Source organism: Zonotrichia leucophrys, chromosome 12, assembly GCF_028769735.1.
Source record: "Zonotrichia leucophrys gambelii isolate GWCS_2022_RI chromosome 12, RI_Zleu_2.0, whole genome shotgun sequence".
In the NCBI taxonomy this organism is placed as follows: Eukaryota; Metazoa; Chordata; class Aves; order Passeriformes; family Passerellidae; genus Zonotrichia; species Zonotrichia leucophrys.
This window is the reverse complement of record NC_088182.1, coordinates 13,612,578-13,635,968: the sequence shown is the minus strand read 5'-3', so window position 1 is coordinate 13,635,968 and position 23,391 is coordinate 13,612,578. Positions and strand designations below refer to the sequence as shown.

At 36.6% G+C, this 23,391-nt stretch overlaps 1 protein-coding gene across 18 annotated transcripts in view; it reads left to right on the top strand.

Annotated features, from left to right (window-relative positions):
* CACNA1D (calcium voltage-gated channel subunit alpha1 D) overlaps window positions 1-23,391 on the top strand; it is a 168,259-nt gene that overhangs the window by 48,177 nt on the left and 96,691 nt on the right. For all 18 annotated transcript variants that reach the window (XM_064724246.1, XM_064724254.1, XM_064724249.1 and 15 more), the window contains exons 4-7: window positions 14,114-14,253; window positions 17,294-17,436; window positions 18,835-18,987; window positions 19,797-19,993. In XM_064724246.1, coding sequence (XP_064580316.1) covers window positions 14,114-14,253; window positions 17,294-17,436; window positions 18,835-18,987; window positions 19,797-19,993 — 633 coding nt within the window. The remainder of the gene's footprint in view (window positions 1-14,113; window positions 14,254-17,293; window positions 17,437-18,834; window positions 18,988-19,796; window positions 19,994-23,391) is intronic.

Genomic DNA, 23,391 nt, shown 5'->3' with positions numbered 1-23,391 from the left:
ACTCATCTAATTTATTTGGTTTCAGTAACATTATTACTGAGTTATACCAAAGGAAATCAAACAACTGATTTTCTTGTGGCGTTATGATCAATTTCGAATAATTGTGACTTTAAGTTGCCTTTCAAAAAATATTATTTTTCCAAGCTATTATGGAAATGAATCTGTCCTCCTATTTTTATGTTCTTCACTTCTTTAATACTTAATTCTGAGATTCATCAGTGAAACTTTTTATCATTATTATGATCAGTTGTTGTTGTGAGTAAATGAAAATTTATTTTTTGTGTTCCCATAAGGATCTATTACAAAAAACCCAAACCCAAGTTTTTACTTCTGAGTTAAGATACCATTGAATTTTTCAAGAAGAAAACCCAGTCTTGCTCAACCCAACCAAACCAACACAAAGAAACTTAGATTATTGTTTGGCCAACAAGCACATCATACTCTTGCCAGTCTGTTTTTACACTGCACTTCTTCTTCAGCATCTTTCATCTTTTAACTATAATTCAGGATAAACTAAGCATGCAGATTAAAAGCTTTCCACTTTCTGTACACTGTGTTAATTATGGAGGGCACATGCATTCAGTGCTTTCAAGGGCCTTCTTCAGGTGTGTAGCTTTGTTAAATAGGGATCAAAAGATTTAGACTTACACGCCATAACCCCCCAGATAACTGGTTAATATTTGTAAAGGAAATGGTGTCTAGTTGAATTATCAGGTTTGAAATATACAGTCATGTTGAGAATGGAGGTCATTCGCTGGCATGTCAGTATGGAATTTAACTGTTTCAGAATAAGTACATGGTTTACTGTGGGGCTTTATGATTCCTAAATCATAATATATGTAAGTATTAGGAAGAAATTAGTGCATGTAGTCCAGAGGGCCATTACGGAGTGTGTTGTATTTTACTTACTGTTTTAGAATATGGTTTATATGTATTTATAACTTAAGAACTGTTTTTGTTTCCAAAATATCCAGATTTCAGGTCATAATTGTTTTCAGGTCAAATCTGTAGGATTTTTGGAGATCAGGGTAATTATAATTATTGTTACATACTTTTCTGTGAGATGACTTTATCACCAGGCACCAGACAGAATTTGTTGCTGGTGTTTTTGTGTGTTTTTAGCTTAAAAAACCGATAAACCCAAAACAAACCACAAAACCAGCCAAACATAAAAAAGTTGAGATACTTAAAAAGGATGTGAACTAAGCCATGTAATATGGCTGAATTTCCCTGAAGGAGGAGGAAGGTGTCAGTTACGATTAATGTGAACAACATTTATGGCCCTGGAGATGTGACCTCTCGTTACAGTAAATGTGACAGCATGAATTACTTTCAATTACAGTGAACTACATTCAGCTACATTAGTTCTGACACACCTCACTAGGAGAATGTTGCTGTGGTAGCTTTAACCAAAATAAAAAAAAGGCAAAACTTCTGAGTGCAAATGTGTGTGTCACTTGAGCAGAGCCATTGGGTTCTGACTGCGACGTATTCTTGCCTCAGGTTTTACACACTTCTATTACATCATTTGTTATTTTCACTGGCACTTTCAGCTTTATGCCTTGGGTGCTGGAGAATATGAAAACCACCTTTTAAATATGCTGTGTATAATAAATGTAAATGCAGAATTATTTTTTTAAACAAGATTAGGTGAATTATCCTTTTTATTTTCATTTGACAGTAACCTGCATGATTACTTGGAATGGTAAGTGGGCCCTATCTGTCAACATGTTCAACATGTCCCATTTTGTATGGCATAACTATGTTTTAATCTTTATTACTGCTATGAATTTATTGGTACAAATTAAATATATCGTATCACAGGATATTTATCACTTGACAGAAGCAGTTCTTATAATGTCACTACTTTTTCCTTCAAGGTTCAATTATCATGCTTCAGTTTCTACCTCTAAGCTTTCACAAAATATAAAAGATGCCCAGGGCAGAAGTCAACCTTTCACTTTTGCTACAGAGGAGATGCCGTCTATTTCACGCTGTGCTAAGTATTCCATCGAAACACGAGTAAAACAGTGCCTTTGGCAAATCATAAATTAGAAATAGCACTAAGCAAAGGAAATAATTAAAGCATTTTGTTGCACTTTGAGGACTTTATTTGCAGAGTACTGGGCATTTTTGGTGCAGAGATGAAGACCCTCTTTTCAAATTTGAGGTGCTGGTGTTGGAGTCAGAGTAGAAAACTTGTGACGTCAAATTGTCAATTCACAGAAGGAAACAAAAAATGGTGGTTGCTGACTCCAAAGTGATTCCAAATTAAGCTTGTGGAGTGTAAATTGCTGTTAGTCCTCCTCCCATGTTAAGGACTAATTTTCAGACCTTCATTTTTCCAATATTTTACTGGACATTCAATGTGTAGTGGTGGATTGTGGAAATATTTGTAAGCGTTTCAGTGGTCATTTTAAAAGCCAATGTGCAGTATAAAGTGGCTCCCATATGTCGTCAGCTCCCAGGCCATTAAGGTACAAAGATTTGTATTTTAGTTACACTCATTGAAGTAGAATCAAATAATTTTTAGAGCTGTCTTCAAATCACTGAAATAGTTGGAGACTAATAGAATTTTCAGTTCAGCTCTTCTGGCTGTGAAATATCTTTACTTAGGCAACCAAATTACCTTGAATCCTGTGTCCACTTTTGGCCCCCTCATTTCAAAAGGAGATTGAGGCATTGGAGTGTGTCCAGAGAAGGACAGTGAAGCTGGGGAAGGGTCTAGAAAGTCCTACAAGGACTTACCAAGTTGTTTAGTCTGGAGAAAAGGAGGCTCAGGGGTCCTTCCCACTCTGTACAACTCCCTTAGAAGAGATTGTTGTCCTCTACCAAATCTCAACAGAAAGGACAAGATGAAATGGCCATTTAATTGTGTCAGGAAAGGTTTCCATTAAATATTAGGGGAAAAATCACTGAAAGAGTGGTCATGCTTTGGAAGAGGCTACTCAGGGAGGTGATGGAGAGACATCTGGAAGGTGTTCAAGAGACATCTGGAAGTGGCACCTGGGGATACGGTCCAGGGGTGATTATGATGGTGGTGGGTTGATATTTGAACCAGGTGATCTTGAAAGTCTCTTCCAACCTTGATGATTCCGTGACCTTCAGTAAATGCACGGTTTTTAAATTATGTGCATATAACTGAAAGAGAAAAAAAAAATTGTTTTTGGCTCTTTGTCTCTGGCATTTTCATCTGATCAAAATAATGTATTCTTTTTTTCTTGCCTATTTGAAGGTTCTTTAGGAGAGAAAGCCTAATTTTTCTAAAAGGGAGGTAATGGATCTTGTTTCATGTAATTACTTTGAAGAACAATGTTTGTACGTGTGCTTTAGGGGCGATTCCACCGAATAGATGGGTGAAAAAATCCCAGGGACTATGGCATTCTATGTCAGCTGGAAAGCAGTTTTATAGGTGGAAGAAAAGCAAGTGTTGGTGTACTCAAACTGTCTTATAGTCATAACAGAAGTGAACTTGAAGCAGTGACAGAGCACTTAGGAATATATTGTTGTGGACAGTGAGTTCTCTGGAAATCAAAACTGATATTCCAGATAGGGGAATAAATTAAAACAGGCTTAGATGCAGTTCAGATGGGAATAATAATAAAATAATCTTCTTGATCAAGTGCTCTGTGTGGAGAAGTGGAAAATGAAATAAGACATTCAGAATCTAAATACATCTCCTGGGATGCCAAATGGTATGGGAATGAAAGGAAGAAAATGATTTTGCATTGTAACTTAGAGATTACAAAGATGCATTTAGAAGCATTTGCAGAATCTGGAATTGTAATTGTAGCAGGCACTGGAGGGACCCTAAATTATGTTGGCTACATTCCACAAGATAGAGGAAAAACTGATTCATCCATAAAGAAACAAGGAATGTGGCTTTAGGGCAGGCAGACTCATATTTTACTTTCTATCAGGAGTTGAAGATTTTTATCACTAAGGTTTGATCTGCAGATCAGAGGAAATGAACGAAAATGTTTTCTGCTTTATTCAGGTGGATCAGTTGTTTCCACTGTGCCAAGTTTTCCTGATACCTTAGCAGTGGATGTCAGTAGTATTCCATGGCTTTCTTTATTTCAATATTGGTACATTTAGGGTTACTTTGAATTCTTGTCTACCATGGTTAGAATTAAGAAAACAGGAAAGCTTCATGGTGGTGCTATTAGCAGAGAAACCATCTAAATACTTGACTTTTTAATAGATTTTCATAAGAGTTGGATCAGTGTTGTACCTGAGCACTGCTGAAATTAAAGCTGGTATATCATGGGTCATGTTTGTAGGCTGGATTTAAATAGCTGGTTTAGCTGTGCTACTTTTTAAACTTTTTTTGCAATGCCTTTATGTTTATAGAGAACCATTCCACCTTTTAATATTTCTTGTCCAAGAGCTCTATGTTTGCAGTGGAGCAAAGGTCTTCCATTGAATACTGTCATGGCAAAAGAGCACATTTCCCTTGCATTTTCTCTACAGATCCTCATTTTCTTTGTTGTTATGGAACAGCCAGAGCAATCTAATCCTCAGATGGGCGATGAAAATGTTTCTATGTTCACTTAGCCTTGTGTGCAAGATGGAAGAATTTAGAGGGCTTTCCTTTCATAATTATCCAAATACTTAGTGGATACACAAAATGAGAATATTCCTGCATTTTATTGCTGCAGGGAAATACCAATTTCTATAGCCAAATTACATTTCTCATGTCTGGAATTTACAATGAGATAGTCTTTCAAAACAAAGTCTTTTATTAGTGTGTTATTTAATTTTTTGACTATGAAATAAATTCTTTATTAAAGAGTTACCTCAAGCACGTGGCTCAAAAACTACCGCAGGAGAAGAAAACTGCAAAGGACAACTTGTTCAGCAACTGAGACACTCAAAGATAAAGTTGTGTTTTAACATTTTCATGGCTACTGCAGACCATTCTCCTGTCAGTTTGGATAAATGCATTCTTTTGGTTCCCCACGTTGTTGTTCTGGGCAGCATCTACCAGGAATATTCTATCCTGTCTTCTCTTTTAGTTGAAAATGTATTTCATCAGCAACATTGCTGCTGACATTTCTGTAGTTTATGGCTTCTAGTGCTCTGGCAGGTTGTGTGCTCATAAATAATGCAATCTTTCCAGATTTGTTGGAGTGATTTTTAGTGCAGTACTTTGTTTTACCTGTTAAGAAATATGTAGAGTAAATCAAAGTCTATCTAAGGAGTTAAGAAATTCTTTTTAAAAGAAAATAATTGTGAAGAGGTAATAGAGTGAGCAGCATGTAGTTCTCAGAGAGGCATTAGATATTTCACACTGGAACTTATTTAGCAATCAAACCTTCCTCTCAGTAGGGAATAATTTCCACATGATGTATTGCATTCAGTGTCTTCTGTATGAAATTCTACTGCTGAGCTGATGTTAGGATGTATTAAGAAGGAGTCAGAACTAAATACAAATTTCTCTGAAGAAATTTCTTAACACTGTTATACCAATATAAGGGATCCACATTCTCTAGTACATTTTAAAGCCCTTGAAATTTTTTAAAATAATATTTTAATTCTGTAGCCAGTCCTGATACAGATACCCAGTCTTGGTAATGAAAGTTGACTACTGTCCAAAAACAGAGGTTTGAACAAAATATTCTTGGTGCTGCTGGTTTGCAGGGGCAATAGTCGAACCACAAGTGTAGGATGTAGCTCACAGATTGACCACTGGTCTGGGGCTCTTCTGTTTCAAACTTGAGAAGGGCGATTAGAAAAATTCCAATTAAGTACCAGGCCTCACCATGTCCTCCCTTTGTATTCACCTCAAGGTCAGAGCAGGACATGGGGTGTATGGTGTATTTGAGTTTTTGAAAACCTTGTTGGTGGGTGTCAAACCATTTCCACTGTGATAAAAACCAACCAACAAAGAAACCTCACAAAACCAAACAAATGAAACAAACTCAAACCAAACCTCACCAAATGAAATTATTGAGCCTTATATAATGCAAATTTCTACCCTGCTAAAGGTGTTTAGGAAAACAAGCTGTCTCATTGGGTATGTTCTTAACAAATCATTCTGTAGTTCTTAAACTGACAAAAGCAAAGAGCTGATGGAGTCATATATCTGGCAGATTAATGAGCAAAGCATTGTGATGAAGTTATTCTATCAGTTTTGTCCAGTTCTTTCGTAATGAAAGTGGAAATTAGATTTGCAGTTAGATGAATAAATCAAGGGAAAAAACACCTACTCAAGGAATGTCATTGTTCTGTTTCCTGGCTGACACTACCAGAGCAGAACTACAGACCCAATCTGTTCTCCATATTGTTTTAATGTTTCATTTTATTTTTTTTTTTACAGAAAGTCCTTGACATTTTTAAAACACAGCACTGGATCATTATAGAGCTGTGAATGAATAAGTAACACACAAAAAAACCTGACCTTTTTTGGTCTTCTCCTTTTCTTTCCATTTTGGATACCATATTCCTTCAGAGCCACTCGGAATTGTTGCTCTGTTGGGACAGACTCTTGCTTTGGCAGCTCACCCACAGAAAAGCTGAGTGCAGAGTGACCAGGACTGGTGTGAGAGCCACTCCTGTGCATTTCACAATTGTGTTGGTCAAAGATGTAATTACATGGGTTGGAAAAACGGGGAAAAAATGGACATTGTTTGTGGGCAGGTTTAAATTCAGGCTATTGCAGCATCACTGGAGTAGGTAAGTTTTTGTGACATCTGAAAGTTTTTATGGCAGCATTTTAAGAAGCATATAAGTAGTATCAGTATGTGCTTTTGAAGTATGATTTGCAAAAACATACAGGAAGATATTTTAAGTAAATTTTTTTTTTCATCTGTTTCATAGTGAAATGCCAAAATAATTGCAGTTTGATGTTGTTGGTGAGATTTTGGTCTGTAGTTTTCTCTTTTAAGGAAAAATAATTTTTGTAACTTTTGGAGCTGTTTTGGGTTTTTTTTTAACCTACCTTGCACTAAATTCAGTAGAGGGTTTAATACTGTCAGTGCTCCTGCCTGTTTTCTACTCATAGGTTTCTGCATGGTCAGAATGAATTTATAAGGATTACAAAATTCTCGTGATTTCTAAATGTTCAGAATTTTAATATGTTCTCTAAAGTATCTGAGACCTACTAATATTCTCATACCCTGGTTTCTGGCCAAAACATGGTGTCTTCTAAACAAAGAAAACTGATAGTAGGTATCAACGTATATTTAACATTAGTGCTGTTTTATGATTAGATGTAGGTTTAATTCACCACTTGACACTGATTCTATTCAACTATGTAAGGAAAATGATGAGGCCATGTGCCAGTATACACAAATATTGTCTTCTACTTATTGTGCTGGCCTTGTTTTCCTGAATGTCATCAGTTAGATGGGGGCAGAAAGACACCCAAGTAAATTGGATTTTATTCCAGGTATATTCTTTGTTGCTTAGTTGGCCAGCTTTCATTTGTGCAATTCTTTGGAATCCTGTGCTCAATCTTCAAGTGGTTTTATGACTGAAGCTCACATGTTTCTGCCTGCTGGCATTTCTACAACCTGCCTTTTGCACCTTGCAAGAATGCAGTGATTGCCAAGTGATTGGTTTGTTTGTGGGCCCTTTCTTGATAATTTTTAAGTAGATGGTCAATTTGCAGGAGTTCAGTTTTGCTGTTGGTTATTTATGATCAAATTTTCAAAACCACACCATTTGTCTCATTTCTTCACAGCAATAGAAGCAGAAGGGCTGTCTGTGCCTCTCTGAGGTTGTGCAAGGCAGTGCCAATAGTGGATTTAATTATTATGTACACACAGAGTGGATGTCTGTTGTTTTCCCCAGCTGTTGCTCAGCAAAGCTCTGCATTACCTGTCCCAGAGCAGAGCTCTGACTAAATATAAAGGAGAAAAAAAACAAAGAGGTTGAATTCTTTTCTATTTATGGACTGAAAATACTTAACATGTAGTAAATTGAACTTTTGCATGAATAAAACGAATGTGGCTCCACAAAGAAGCCTGTATTATGTATGACAAATTCTAATTTGGATGCAACATTTTTCTCTCTGTAAAAATGGTTATTTACAGAACAGAGGTGTTTACATCTCCATTATTGTATTACAACGTAAAGTGCAAAATACATATGAGATGCAGTTACACTCAAAGATGAAATGCAGGTCTACACATTTGGAGGAAGTGATTGCAGGAAATAATGAAAAAAGTAATCAGCGTTAAATATGCTCTGCTTATTCCTCTACCTCTGGCTGCCAGAATCCGTCAGATGAAAGGAAAACTAAAACTGTTTTTGAACTTGAGGTTCTATTTCAGTGATGTAAGTAATTCAAATGCTCCTTCAGACTACATTGATAAAAAGGGACTTAAAGAAACTTAATTGCAGTTAATTTTAATTACGCCTCAGTGTATAGGTTGCACATCCATTTTGTTCCTTTGCTGTGCTCAGTGTCAGAGATATTCTCTGTTCCTGCAAACACAAATGCCTGCTTGAGATTTGGGGGTGCAACTGTTGTTAACTGTGAGCAGACCATGGGATTGTGAATCCTCAGTTCAAAAAAGATGAAAGTATTCTGTGCTCTCTTTGAAAGCAGTAAAAATGTTGAATGAGATTTGTTGCTTGGCAGTGGTACCAGGAATGAGAAATCCTGTTCATTTAATATTGAACTGGTGTAAGAATGTTCTTGCTGTGTAATACCTGCTTATTTCTACTCCTAAGTATGGAGTTTGTACTTGGCGTTGACTTTCAAGTGTCAGCCTTGCCATGAGATGCACCAGCCTGAAATTCCAGAGCATCTGGGTCTGCAGTAATGTGATGGTGTCCTGTAAAGCCCCTCAAAAGACTGGAGATGTTTCTGGGCCTGATGCCAAATTCCTGCCCAGTCTTGCCCTGGATTTTACATGTGTTCAATGTATTCAAACATAAAAGGTCTCACGTACATGAAATGTGCTCTTGAAGGATGTAAACAAGGTCTGTTGCCCAGGCCTCTATTAAAGGAGTACAATTTTGTGAACATAATGACCTTTTCTATAGTTGCTGTAGAGCAAATCTGCACTTACAAGGACAGTAATGCAGCCACCTGACAAAGCAGAGAGCAGGGGTTGCATTCCCTCCAGTGGGTCAGGACTGATGAGGGTGGTGAAACATGGTTTATTTGGATTGATCAGGACAAGAATCCTTACAACATGTTTTTCAAACTCTCCCTCCTTGTTTGTTGTTACGTATCTAAAGGCACAGTTAATCCAATAGTTATCCGAATTGTTGAGAGATAAATAATTCCAGTTCTTCTAATGAATAGAGAGCAATTTCCATGTCTAATCTTGGTAGTACATTACTTTTAAAGTTGATGAAATAAAGGCAAGTATATGGATTTCTTTCTGCCAGGTGTATGGATTCCATTTTTGTTTCATTTTTTGTATTGGGAAACTGCTATAACATTTTTTCACATGTGGGAATAAATAGGTTTACTTTCCTACTGTTAATTGTTACTTGTGCTGCATGTCAGAGAGGATTTTCAGAGGAATACAGCTATACAAAGTGAAAAATGAAATAATTATGTTTTAAAATTCAAAACTCAAGTTACTTTTCTGTCTTGTGGATAGAATGTTTTTCCAGTGCCAGAACTTGAAAAAATGGCTGATTGTCAAAAAGATAAATGGCTTTATATGTGTTGTCCAAACATCAGTCACACAACTTATTAAACAATATCTGATTTTTTTTTTGTTTTTGATCCCTATAACAATAATGTCAAAGTATTTTGTGTTGTGTCTAAGCTTCAGAAAGTTGATCAGTCTGTTTAATTTGCTTACATTGAGTCACTTTATCTGCTAAGCAGTTTTTACTCTGATGCATACTTGTTACTCTGGATGCAAAAATATATTTCTTCAGTTAAGAAATAATTCCCATCTCTGATGCTGAGGGAATAGAAATTTTAATATAGTAAGACTTAATTACCTAGCATAATAGATTAAGGTTTTGCAAATTAATGACTTCCGATTTTGAAACCATTATCTTGTGAAGCATCTTAACGTAAATGCAGAATTTTGGTGTGTCACCTTCTGACATGTAACTGTAGCTTTGCATATTTCTTTCTGAGATTTTGAAAATATGAAGATAATAAATGATGACTAATGTGCACCATCTGGCTACGGTGGGGGAAAAAAGATTTCCTGAGCAACAGGGTTTCTGCTAAGCTGATTTACTTAAAATAAGAAAGCAAATGCTTCCTTTTTTTTTTTTCCCCTTTTTTCCTTTTCCCTTTTTTTTGGTGAGAAAATGAGGATCTAATGATGGCACCTAAACTCTTGGGGTAAGAGTGGCCTTTGTTTTGTGATTCATGATAAACACCAAAGGCAAACTGCATGGATTCCATGAGAAGGGCAGTTTATCTTATCAGTCCTGTTGCATCATATATTCAGAAAAAGATTGCTGAGACTTGAAGATTTCGAGCAGCATTAACCAAAGTGTCAGACAGCCTTGCTGGAATCAGCTGCCTGTGAGGAGAGATGACCTAGCTTTATCAAATCAGTGAACAAACAACTATTAATCTATACAGCCTCAGGATTAGATCCTTCAGAACTCAGACATATTGTTGTGCTCCATATATTCTTTAGGTTTACAGCTGTCACTTTTTTCTGCTAATTTGATCATGCAGTGTAGAAATAAATGCAATAATAGATGTTAGAAATTATGTGCAAATTCTGCAATAATCTCTGCAGTTTCTTAGAACTAAACCTGCCTTCTTGGTTTCTTTTAATAGATTATCTTTTGCAAGCACTTCATATGTACTCTTAGGTATTTCCTTATTATTTTGTTTAGGTATCTACTTTTTTAGTGTACCTACTGCCATTTTGAATGAAGTGTTCATTTAAAGATATCAACTAATTTGAACAAAATATAATTTTACCTCTGTGGAGAAAAGAGACCAGATAAATGTATGCATCATATCGTTCTAAAATTGCAGTCTGGAGTCCGTGTTTTGAATTTATCTCTTACTTTTTTAGTTTTATTTTCCCAAACCAACCCTGTCTCTGCAACTCTTTCATGGATACTGAAAATTGAGTGTTATTTACTCTGAGTAGTGGTTGGTTAAGCTCTGGATGTACAAGGTGATGTGTGGCCTACAGATGCATCAGGGCTGCAGAGGCAAAAATTGATGTCCATAGGGACCAGCAAGAAATTATCCAAGTGTGAGAAGAGACCACCAGAACCTTCCTGAGGGTGAGCAGGTTGTCAACGCTGCAGTTTATGTGAGAACATCTGTTGGGTGCCTATTTATTAAAGAGCCAAACAGTCTGTGAGGAAAGCACAGCCTGTACTTTGTGTGCTAACTATGGGGCCAAGTCATTCATCTGGCCTCTGTGGAAGACACAGGTTGTGCTTTAAAAAGAAATAAATAAATAGAGTGTGTGAGAGCATGAAAGGGAGGAAAGCAGGAAGGAAGGGAAAATGAAACAGTGAAGTTATGGAATTGGTCTGATTTAAATGAGCACATATTTAAATTGATGTGCAACTTCCAGGTCCTTTCTCAGCCCGTATTGGTGTGGGATTATTTAAGCCAAGATGCAGCACTTGCCATTTTTCTTTCCTGAGATTTCATGTGGCTTCTGTTGGTGCAGCTCTCAAAGTTTCTTATGATCCATCTGGGAAGTGACACACACTGATCTTGAGCCCATTGGAGGGTTTAAAAATGAGATTGTCCTACATTCCATATGGCTCTATGGAATGTTTGTAATACTGTTTAGGAAACAATAAAAACTCCTGCTTCCATGAAAGAGATGAGATAAACAGGATGGAGACCAATACTATTTTTCAAGGATGGATGAAAAATGATAGGGCAGAGTTGTTCAGATTTGAACTGTCCCATTAAAATGAGCTGCAGGGCTGTGTGACATTAACAAAAGTTGTGTAACTTTAGCACTGGGACTGGTGTTTAGCCCAGAGAGCAGAAAAACATTGGAATATTTTTGAAGGGGAGCACTGAAGAGCAAAGATGGTTTTTAGGATGGAACTGGTACTTTAATGGATGGAATTAAATTACATGGTTGCCTATAAAACTCTGGACTTAGGGACCCATGAGGTTATTTTGCCTCAGAAGGTCCCATCCTGTCCTGCATTCTGTGTTCCTTTTAAGAAAAGAAGCTATTGAAATTTGGCATAAATGAAACATGTATTTTGTCTCCCTTTTTTTTTTTTTTTTAACTACTATGATTTTGATATATATTTTGCCCATGGCAAATGACAACTGTAATATTTTTGTCCTTCTTATGTTTTCCTACATTATTTATCTTCCTATATCTTAGCTGCAAATTTAGCTGTATGTAGAGAGACAGAAATAGCTGTTATTGTGGAATGTGTATGTGGTAGGATTTGTTGTATTTAAGCATCTCTGAGTGTGTTTTTTAGGAATGCTGATAATTCATATTATTGTAATCTCAGTGGTGTTCTGTAGCCAAAGAGATCAGATGGATTTTGGTGCACAAGACCTTGCTATTTCTTGTGTGAGGCCACTTCACTCTTGTTATCTTGCAACTGTCCTGGCTGATTGGTGATAAATTGATGGGTAAGTGGGAGGGACAATTTTGAAAGAAGTATTAGGAAGTTTGAGGACAGGGAGGTTTCGCTGGGCTGGAAGATCTCACCCAAAATGGAAAGTAGCTGAGGAGCCTGGGATGAAGCTCCACAGTGTTCATGAAGTGTAATCAAAAGAGGGGGAAAAGGCAGAGGTGCAGGACTGAGCTGAGCAGGAGAGGAGATCCAGGAATCCTTGTTTTGCAATGAGAGTGCCTGACCTGCCCCAGTGACCCCAGGTGCTGCTTGCTGCAGGTAAAGGCCTGGAAAGGAGTTTATTGACCAGCCTGTGCCTCTATTAAATCACCAGTGTCAGATTTATAAATGGAAATATCACATCCTATACATAACCATCCTAAGTGGCCTCTTTGGCAGCAAGAGAAATCTAGCTGCCCAAATTAAAGATTTGCACATAAGAATATCAAGATCTTTGTTTAAGTTGCAAATGATTAAGGTTTGGTTTTTCCTTTGGTTGTGTATGAGAGTGCCAAGCTATGTCACAAATAAGGAATGTGTATTTTTTCATGTAACAAATAAAGAGAATGTATTTTTGTGTGTAATGTTGGTGTTCTGTTTGAGTAATGATAGTAGAAGATGGTAATCCTGCCTGAGCAGTTACAGTCATGTAATGAATCTTGTATGTGATAAATGAGCAACATCATGTGTTCCTGAACAAGTTTAAAAATGAATCATACTCTTTGTGCATTTTATTCTTGGCTGTAATATTTGAGTAGCAACAGATAACGAAACAAAATGTTATAGGAAATAATGAAATGATCATGTCTGAAGGTAAAAAGAACAGTTGTTAACTGCTCTGTTTTGATAGTGGCGACTTCTTCAATTTACCAAGTCAAGCATGCTAATAATGTTTTTGAGGGTTTCTTCTTTCTAGAGTATCTAGTTAGCTAAGAAAAGATATTCAGTATATAGCTCTAAAATAAAAATTTTGGTAAAATGCAAAAACTAATAGCATTTAAAAAAAAAAAAAACCATTAAATCTGATGTTGGAGCTTCCATGATACAAGGTGGTGGTACAGTACCTTAAAATTTCTTCAAACATAATAGGGTATTTTAAAGAAACTCTGGTAATGTGGAAGGGAGAATAAGTGAATGCAAGCTTCCATATCAAGATTAAAAAGTTGCAAGACAGTGCAAAATTAAATATTAAACAATTAAAGCTTTTTTAATAGTGAAAGGAAGTGTACCACTGCTTACCTTTCAAGGATATTTCCAGGGCTCTGTTCTACAGCATTTTCTGGTTATAATGAATGCAGAGAATCCTATTGACCTGGATGGGACTCTTTGCTTAAGCAAAGGTACAGTATGCTTAAATGTTTGCAGAAACAGCTTTTTTTCCTCTCACAGAATGTGAAAACAAGAAAACCTTGTGCAATTATGTAATTATAACCTTGTCAGTACAGTTATAATTAAGTGTTATGCAATTAAAACCTGTGAAATAAACTGCCATGAACGTATTTCCTTAGTCCTGATCAGTACTCACTTGTTGCAAATTGTCAATAGTAAAAAGAGCTGTTACATTTCTTGTCTTTCATTGTACTTTTTTTTTTGTCTTCTACAGGAAAAAGTAGAATATGCCTTCCTGATAATTTTTACAGTTGAAACATTTTTGAAGATTATAGCATATGGATTATTATTACACCCCAATGCATATGTTAGAAATGGATGGAATTTATTGGATTTTGTAATAGTAATAGTAGGGTAAGTAGCTTATCTTCCATTATAAAAATATTTAAACTTTTAATTACAGTGAGGTAAGTATAGGCCTGTTTGGCTGTGAGTATATTCACCAATTTCCTAAATGTTTTGAAGATTGTGTTAAACAGCTGTTTAACCAGTACTGCAAATTTTGTTTGCTAAAAGTATGCATCATTCAGAACATGGAGGACATTATCCACATATAACTTTGTGTGTTGTAGCAAACACAACCTTGGCTTGCAGTATGCAATTCTAATTTCATTTTAAATTTCAAACCGCATCAAGGGTTGCCTGTATTTGAAAAGGCTCAGAAATTAGAGTGTATGCTGCTTTTAAGTTGTTACTGCATTAAGGGAAAGAAAGAGTTGCTAACTAAAGGAATTGTTAAATTGTAAAGCATTGTTAAATTTGGGGAGGTACTGTGAATATAAGAATGCCTGATTTGTAACTATTTGATTATGAGATACTTGATGTTACAGAGAAGGTGGTATTTGGGCCAGTCCTTTAGCATGCAGGCAGTTTTGGTCCAGGACTAAAGTTTGTGTATAAATAGATCCTTCATCAGGTCAGGTCATTCTCAACAGATTGGTCCCTGTGCCTGAAGGGGAAGCTCGGTGGGCAGGTTGGAGATTGTCACACACAGCTCTGCTCCCTTGCCAAGCAGTCCCTTGAATAGACCTCTTCCCTTTGGTCAAGTGACCACAGAGTTACAGTAACCCTGGAGCAGTCTAATTAACATGACCTCTATCTTTGGCTGTGTCCTAAATACATGATAACTAAAAAATTTTCCACTAATTCCTAAAGCACTCTTTATTGGAGGCTAAATGGAGTTAGGTCAAATGCTCACACCGAATTTGTTAAAAATACGAATAAAAAAGGACTAAATCTTATCGAATGCCTAAAATATCACACTAAGATTAAGTCCTAATTTAAATCCAGAAGTTGGGAATATAAACTCTTGTGCAGGTTGTCAGCAGCCTGCCTGTAAGACAAGGTGGACCTTTCCTCACATGTCACAAGCTGGCATAATTGTGAGCAAGGTTTTTGTTCTTTCAGTAAGAACACAACCTGCATGATTAAGCAAGCATGAGTCCCATTTATTTAATTAATACATAGTAGTAGAGTGAAAAATTGATTTTCATATATAACCCAAGGTGGATATGGAACCACTTCTGGACCTGATTCTATTTGACTAGCTTCAATGGGAAATTTCATTAGGTGTTCTAATAGCTTGAAAGAGCTGCCATGATGCCTTATATTGAATGTATTGAAATTTGCTTTCTCAGCAGAGACTGCAGCCAGTCCAATTCCATTAATCTTAATTATACCTAAAGAAATCTCTACGAGCAAAAGGGAAACATATATAGAGATGGTTTTAAAATCAAATCTTAATTAAACCTCTAAACTTTGATAAACTGTAGAGGAATATGAGTGTAAATTTCAATAAAACAGATCAATAGTTTTATACCTTAATGGCTTTTTAGGAATGACATATGTCCTGGTTTCAGCTGGTCAACACAAAATGACAGAGCTGTAGACAGAGCTGTGAATGTGATGCTTTCTATTCTTTGTCACTTCTCTCTGTAACCCATCAGAGTATGAATTACTCTGATTAGTCTGCTCACCTGCATGGTCTCTCATGTAATTTCCATTGATTTCTGTGGAAGAATAAGGTCCCGGTAGAGAAAGCTTTCATAGCACCTGCCCATGCCCTTTAATTTTCTGAATGTTGTATGAACTGACAGCTGAGAGGTTCTCTGAATTCCGGACTTGATTCAGAAGCCTTTTTAATAACATCTGTCTTTGAACACAAATAGTCACTCTTGAAATCACTGAGGTGTTAGTTTTCCTGCATTTGTGCTTCCAGTAAATTCTAGGGCTGAATCAGGACCTGGTGTTGGATATCTGAGTTTGGTGAACAGTATGTGGGCTGCTGATGTTCCCCTTAACATCTGGGGAGTCTTTGGGGCTGAGTTTTTCTCTGGAGCAGAATGAAGCAGTCTAGGGATGGGTATGGCCTATGTGGGTCAGCTGCTTACTGGGGGAGGGTAAAGTCTGCAATAATCCAGTTTAGGCACCCTATTAAATAATATATGATTTCAGGCAACTATCCAGCGTGACAGAGTTCTTAACCAGAGCTGTGAAAACTTTTCATGACCAAACTAAAACCCTTCACATTTCAGGCATCCTTTACAAGTGTGAAACATTTCTCATGATTGCAAGACTTTATTAACTTGATAATCCTTTCAGGAGAAGTGCAGCTCTGCAACTACAGTCTCTGTGCAAAGGATAACACAGTTTGTGTGGTCTAGTGGCAGTCTAGAAACCCATGCATCTGAGATGGAGCTCCAAACTAAAATAAACCTAAGATTAATTTGCATCTCAAGAACATGCATCACTTTAAATTGCTGCTAAAAGTGGGAAAACAAAATAAAAGTCTTGTCTTGCAAACTGTTCTAATGAATGACTAATTCATTTCTGCAGGGAAAAAATACAATATAATAAATGAGCCATCTGGGAATATATTTTTCCTCAGAGGTATTATGTGTAAGAAACAAATCTTTTTGGTGTTATTAAATGGTGAACTCTAATTATTTTTAAAATATTCAGTTTCTGCTGACTGTATATAGAATATTGTACTGCTGTGCCACTTAGAGTTCATATATTCCACCAAAATTAAACCAGATGGTTTCAGTTATTATCTATTTCTTCTTCTAAAGGGAAGATTAATTCTCCAAATGTTAAAGCTAAAATGTTTGAACAAAAGTGGCAAAGCAGCTTCATCTATTTAAAAATAGCAAACTGTATATATAAGCTGAATGCTAAATTATTGGAAACTGTGTGATCCTCATTCTCTAGAGGGATTATAAAGTCTTGCACTTCATAGCTGTGTCTGTCATGATTTAATGTGTAAATATACCTCTCAGTCTGACATCTGAACAGCTTTGCAGAATGATCTGCACTTCAGCTAATTTCCTAAGTAATATCTTTGACTGCGTGTTAAAGAGATAGTGATGACCTTACCTTTCATCTCATTTTCTAGATTATTTAGTGTAATATTGGAACAATTAACCAAAGAAACAGACGGTGGCAGCCACTCAGGTGGCAAACCTGGTGGCTTTGATGTCAAAGCCCTAAGAGCCTTTCGTGTACTGCGACCTCTCCGACTCGTATCAGGAGTGCCCAGTAAGCTCTGCTCTCTGTATTTCCTTTATTTCTCTTTATTGCAGTCAGGAATGTGGCTGCTCTCATTGTTGAACTGTCTCCTTCCAGGCACTACAGAAATGAGATGGGATAAAGCTGAGTTTTGTTATCTGGCTATGTATATAAAGTGAATTTCAAGATGAGTGATACTCTATTTCAAGTTGAACAAGGCATTGTGAATTCAGTCAGTGTATGATCTCCTTACACAGTTCAATAAGCAGACAGGGGAATACACTTCCTTTTTAGAAGCTTTTTATATAAAGTAAATTACATGTTAAAATGCAAATACACCAGAAAATTAAATTTAGATTTTTTTAATTCTAAACCCCTGCATCTGAAAGTGTAGCTGGTCCTAAAATAGTTTATATGTTGGTAAGTGTGTGCCAGAGCACATAATACATTTTGTGCTTCCTGCCCCCTCCAATGCCCATGAATGCCTTCTGTTTATCTAGCAGAGCTAAGAGATAAATTAGGAAACTTAAAAAGTAGAGCAATATTGTTTAAGAAAGCAATTGAATTTTCTGATATTTCATGTTTTCTTTGTATGCTTTATTAATTATTGAAGCTATTTGGGCTATACAAAGTTCACGATTTCCAGTTCAGCTCTTTCCAAGGCATTCAGAGGAAGAAAGCTGATTCTGTGTTTAATATATTGTGGACTGTTACATGGAAATGATTGATTTTTGACAAAAGGGCTTCAGTGTGGACAGAAGCATGCCTATGAAATGTCAGAGAAGAAGTCTGTCAACTTAAAAAGAGGCATATTTTATTCTCATTGGTACTATGGCAGCTTCATTAATCTGGGATTAGATCATCTTGGTAAAGCCAAAAGTTGGATAAATATTTAATTGAAAGCAAGAAAGTGGAGCAGTTTTGAAAGGGATAAATGATGTACGAATAGATTTGTTCAGATTAAAAATGTGTGTTCCCAGTTAACTATATTTTTCTCCCAGAGTAAGAAGACAGTTCTACAATTGGCTGAGTGCACATTTTCTCAGAACTTGCTGCAAAGTTTTTGTTTTAGCACAGAACTTCTTCAATGTCATATAAGTGATTTACAGGCACACACTGACTAAGTGACCTTTTTTATAAAAGCACCCACAGATTCTTGTGACACATTTCAAGCACTGACTTCTATGATATAAACTTTATTAACAGAGGAACTAATTAGACAGGAAGCTTTAGATTCTTATGAAGATTTTTATGTTAAAGAAGCATTTTGTGGTTCTGGGTAATAGATATTTTAAAAAAATCTGATTATCGCTGCATGTCTGCATCATTGAATCCTAATAATATATAATTATATAAAATTTGATAGAATAAGATACAGAAATATGAGTAATATCTTGTATCCTATATTTATTTTTTTTTTTTTTTTAGGTTTACAAGTTGTCCTGAACTCCATTATAAAAGCCATGGTCCCCCTCCTCCATATTGCCCTTTTGGTATTGTTTGTAATCATAATCTATGCTATTATAGGATTGGAACTTTTTATTGGAAAAATGCACAAATCTTGTTTTCTTATTGATTCAGGTAAGTCATTATACTGTTGATTAAAATAAGGGTTTGATGATGTTTTCTTTTAAATCTGTGGGATTTCAGTTTGAAGTAGAACTAGGGGCCAAAGCACTTAAACTGTTGTTACCCCAGTTTACACTGGTTCACAATTTTAGGTACAGTGCATTAAATGAAAATAAAACCTCAATACCAAAGTCACCAAAAAATCGAACTACTTAGAGACTAGACCATGCTCTGAATAGGTTTTAATTTCTCTTATGTGTTGCTTAAGTACCAGCAGTGAAGAAAATAAGGGTGACTACTTATAAGGGACAAATCCAGATTGTGGCAGCGTGGTGAGGAGTGGAGAGCAGCGTTCTTCTGTCCAGATGAAATAATGAAGTGGAAGTGTGTGTTGTGGGAGAACTTTGTAAGAGTGAAACCATCTTAACTGGTGGCTAAAGATGCTTTTCTTTCTGCTAAGGATGAAGACAACTTTGTATAGGAATTAGATCCACTTTTCCTTAGTAGTCCATGTGTTGTTGCAAAGCGCCTTGAAGTGAAGTAGCAGCAGTAAAGAGGAAAACACAATCAGCATGAGGAGCTTTTAAATGATGTATTATTACATTGTGCTTCTTTCTGCTGCTTAATTATTTTTATTAACCTGTTCTTGAGGTTATAAGGCCAGATCTGAATGAGACTAAAATCTCCAAAGCTCTGATGTGTTTTCTTTCTCAGCGTGAAATCTGGATTTATCCCACAACAGCGTTGATATTTCCTCATGGGAAAGGGTAACTCCTGAAAGCTTGAGGACTCAGATTTGTGACTCTTGGGTCCTTTTGCAGATATTCTAGTTGAAGATGATCCAGCACCTTGTGCATTCTCAGGGAACGGCCGTCAGTGCGTCATGAACGGCACCGAATGTAAGGGTGGATGGGTTGGACCCAACGGAGGCATAACCAACTTTGACAACTTTGCATTTGCAATGCTGACTGTGTTCCAGTGTATAACCATGGAGGGATGGACTGATGTGCTCTACTGGGTGAGTTCATAAATCACTGAGCTTTGTGTGCTTTTAAACAAGCTTCTCTGTTCTAGTGGGCATTGAGCTGTGTTTCACAGGGAATCTTGGTGAGTTTTGCAGACACAAACTCAGCTGCATACTTGTTTCAGTCACAGCCTGTTACTGGATTCCTCAGGCTAAAAGGACATTTTAGAAACAAATTTATTCATTGCTTATTTGAGGGGTTTTTTGCCTATTCCATTTGGATAAATGTAAAAGTACATTTCTGTCCTTTGGACTAGCTTTTTTTTTGTGTGTGAGCTTACAGATATTAAGTATGTCTTCACTGATTAGGCTTAAGAGCTCTCTTTTTGCAGTATTTGTGCAGAATTTTTTACCGTGTTAACATAAATTAGAACAAAGCAAGCTCTCAACTGACATTGCTTGCCATGGGGACTGAAAATCATGTTCACCATTCAGAAATTACAGATTTACAGGAACTATGGCCCAGATATCATCTCCATAGAAGCAGCAAAAGGTATTAAAAAACTTAACTCCCTAAATCCTCACATTTAAATGCTCCTTTGGTGTAAGGTATGGTGCTTCCAGAGCCTTCTAACATTTGTAGTCAGCTGGACACAGACTGGGAACTGAAGGATAGAGGAAAATGAACATAGAGATTTTTAAAAGAGTAGAGTAACCTAAAACCAAAGATAGACATTTCTCTGCTTAACCCCATTCCACTCTGAGTGACATGACATTGTTCTGTGAATCTTGGAGTATCTCAATATCTGATGTGATTTGTCCAAGTGCATTCAAGAAGTCTGTGACAGAACCTTCCGCAGGTGCTGAACATCAGTGAGAATATTCTGCACTACATGGTATTCAGCAGGGAGTCTTTGCTGCTATTAGGACCTTACTAAAAACCACAATTCTGACAGTCCAAATGTTAGAAAATATATATGGAGGAAGAGAAGTGATCACTGGTAAGGATCACTGTTAGCAAGCTGTTAAAAAGGATTATCTCAAGGAGTATCTTAGTGGAACTTTAGGTGTTGTTGCTAAGAGCAGCTCTCTTTGTGAGTTTGTTGAAGTTTGTCAGGCCAAGTGGGATTATTTACTAACAATGCATTGGTTGTGGAGTACTGGATGCGTTTAAAAATGTGGTATTACCCAGTAAATGACCACGTGATTTGATGTGAAATAAGGGTGAAATAAACTGTTGCCAAAACATATAGCACAGTGTAGTCTCAGATAAAATCTGTGATGCTAAAGTATAGAATATGGACATGTTTTTAAGAGAATATCAATGTTAAAGATAATTAAGATGTTAAAATGGCATTCTTTTAGGATTGAAAGAAAAAAAGGGCAACTATGAACATCTTCTTCCATTGCCTGTTATCAGTTACAAAACTGGCTAGAAACACACAAACGTTCAACACTAATGAGTAACAATCATGTATGGCTACACATAGGCCTTTGCATGATTTCCCATTGTAAAGGTTTTTCAGTTCCTTGTAATTTGCACTCCAGCTCTCTCTAATTTACTAGGACACTGTGTGAATGTAGAATTAGCATTGCTTTATGGTTTGTGTTCATGGTGATGGCAGTTATTTTAATTCTTCCTGAAAAGGGAAGGTGTGCCGTGATTATCTAGAAAAGAATTACACCTTTAATATCTCTTGAAGCAAAATATACCCACATTTCAGGAGCTGATAATTCCTCCAACTTTTTTCAAAGAAAATTAATATAAAAGCTTTGGAGAGTTGCTGTATTTAGAATACAATTGTTACAAAACATATAGAAACAATTTAAGTTGAGCGTCTCAGAATTAAATAATTTTTTCCCCTGGGATTTAATGCCCTAATTAATCTGCTGCCCTTTGCAGAATCTCCAATGACAGCAGAAAAAATAAAATCATTAAGGTAGGATGTTGAGTATTTTCAGGATCAGGCAAAATGAAAAGTGTAAGAACATTATAAACAATTGATAACTGTATGAATTGATTTTGCTTCTTTCTCTATAAGGAGTTTCCACTGTAGAAAGTATTTACAGGTACAGAGGTGTCATTTTTCATTTTATTACAAATGATACTGGGATTGTTAGACAGTGAAGCAAATATTTATTGACCTAGTGAAATATAATCAGAATCAGGTATTCAGGTGGCTTTGGATCTATCTTGACTGATGCCTACATAATTAAATTATAGATTCAGATTCTTTCTATCTTACAGACCAACAAGTTGCCCGTTGTCAAACTGAAATTACTTGCTGAGGACAAGAGGAATGACAGTTTATGTGTTTGAATTTCATCACTGGATCAAGTTGAAGTAGTTTTGGCTAAAAATTGGAAAAGATTTAATTTAATTTGAAAATTGTAAAAGCATTAGGGGGATACCAAATTGTAATAAAAGAATCTGAGGAAGCCATTTTAGCTCGATGTGCATGAGGTTTGTGGGTTTTTTACTTAGAACTCTGTTATTAATACACAGACTGAGTGGATTTTATGCAAAACAAATAAAACCAAACCCACAAATATTAGAAATTGCACAAAATTCTCATTTTTCATTCGGTCACTGAGGGAACAGTGAAGTAAACTTATGTATGCTTCTCTTGCTAGCAGGTGTAATGTGAGTGGGTGAAATCTGTGCAATATTTTGCATCGTGTTAAGTGGCATTCTGTCAGCAAGGATGACAGCTGAAAATGACAGCTTCCAACAGCCCTCACTGGCACAGCTTGTTATCACCTGGTTAATGACAGTAAACTGCTTGGAAAATTCTCCAAGCACCAATAATGATTTTTTTCTTGTGCATATCTATTGTGAGTCAAGGCCTTGATTCTGCTGCTGCTGGGCACCCTTCAAATCATGGTGACTCACGTGGGCATCCTGCTGCTCACCAGTTTGCGTCCCATCCCATATGTCCTACTGGGTTTTAGTGTCTTCATCTGGCCTCTTCTCTCTAACTCACTTGTAACTCACTGCATTACATGGTTTATCCAAAAAAATTGTGACTCCTTAGTGCCAAGGTTTGAATTGAGAGGTTAAGGGGTGCTGTCCTTGTTCTCATGAGCCAGTGCAGCACGTGTGCTCCCAAATTGTGTTTGTGGCTGCTCATCTCTGTATATTCTCTATTTCTGTTGGGACCATGTTTATTCCCATTCATGGTCCGTTCTGTTTGCTCTGGAGCCCTCACTGGAGGTTTATGTTTTTGTTTTGGATCCAAGGTGCAGTCCTTGTTATCAGCCAAGTGGCAGCCTCTGTGTGCCCAAGTTTTTAACACTCTGGCTCACATTCTAAATCTGAGAGCATAGTACTCTCTGCCTTATTTCCAATTTGTGCTAGCAAGCTCTCAGGAATTACAGAACTTGAATATGCATTTGCATATCTGGCTCCAGATTTTTCCCATGCCTTTGAAGCATCTCGATGTATAATCTTC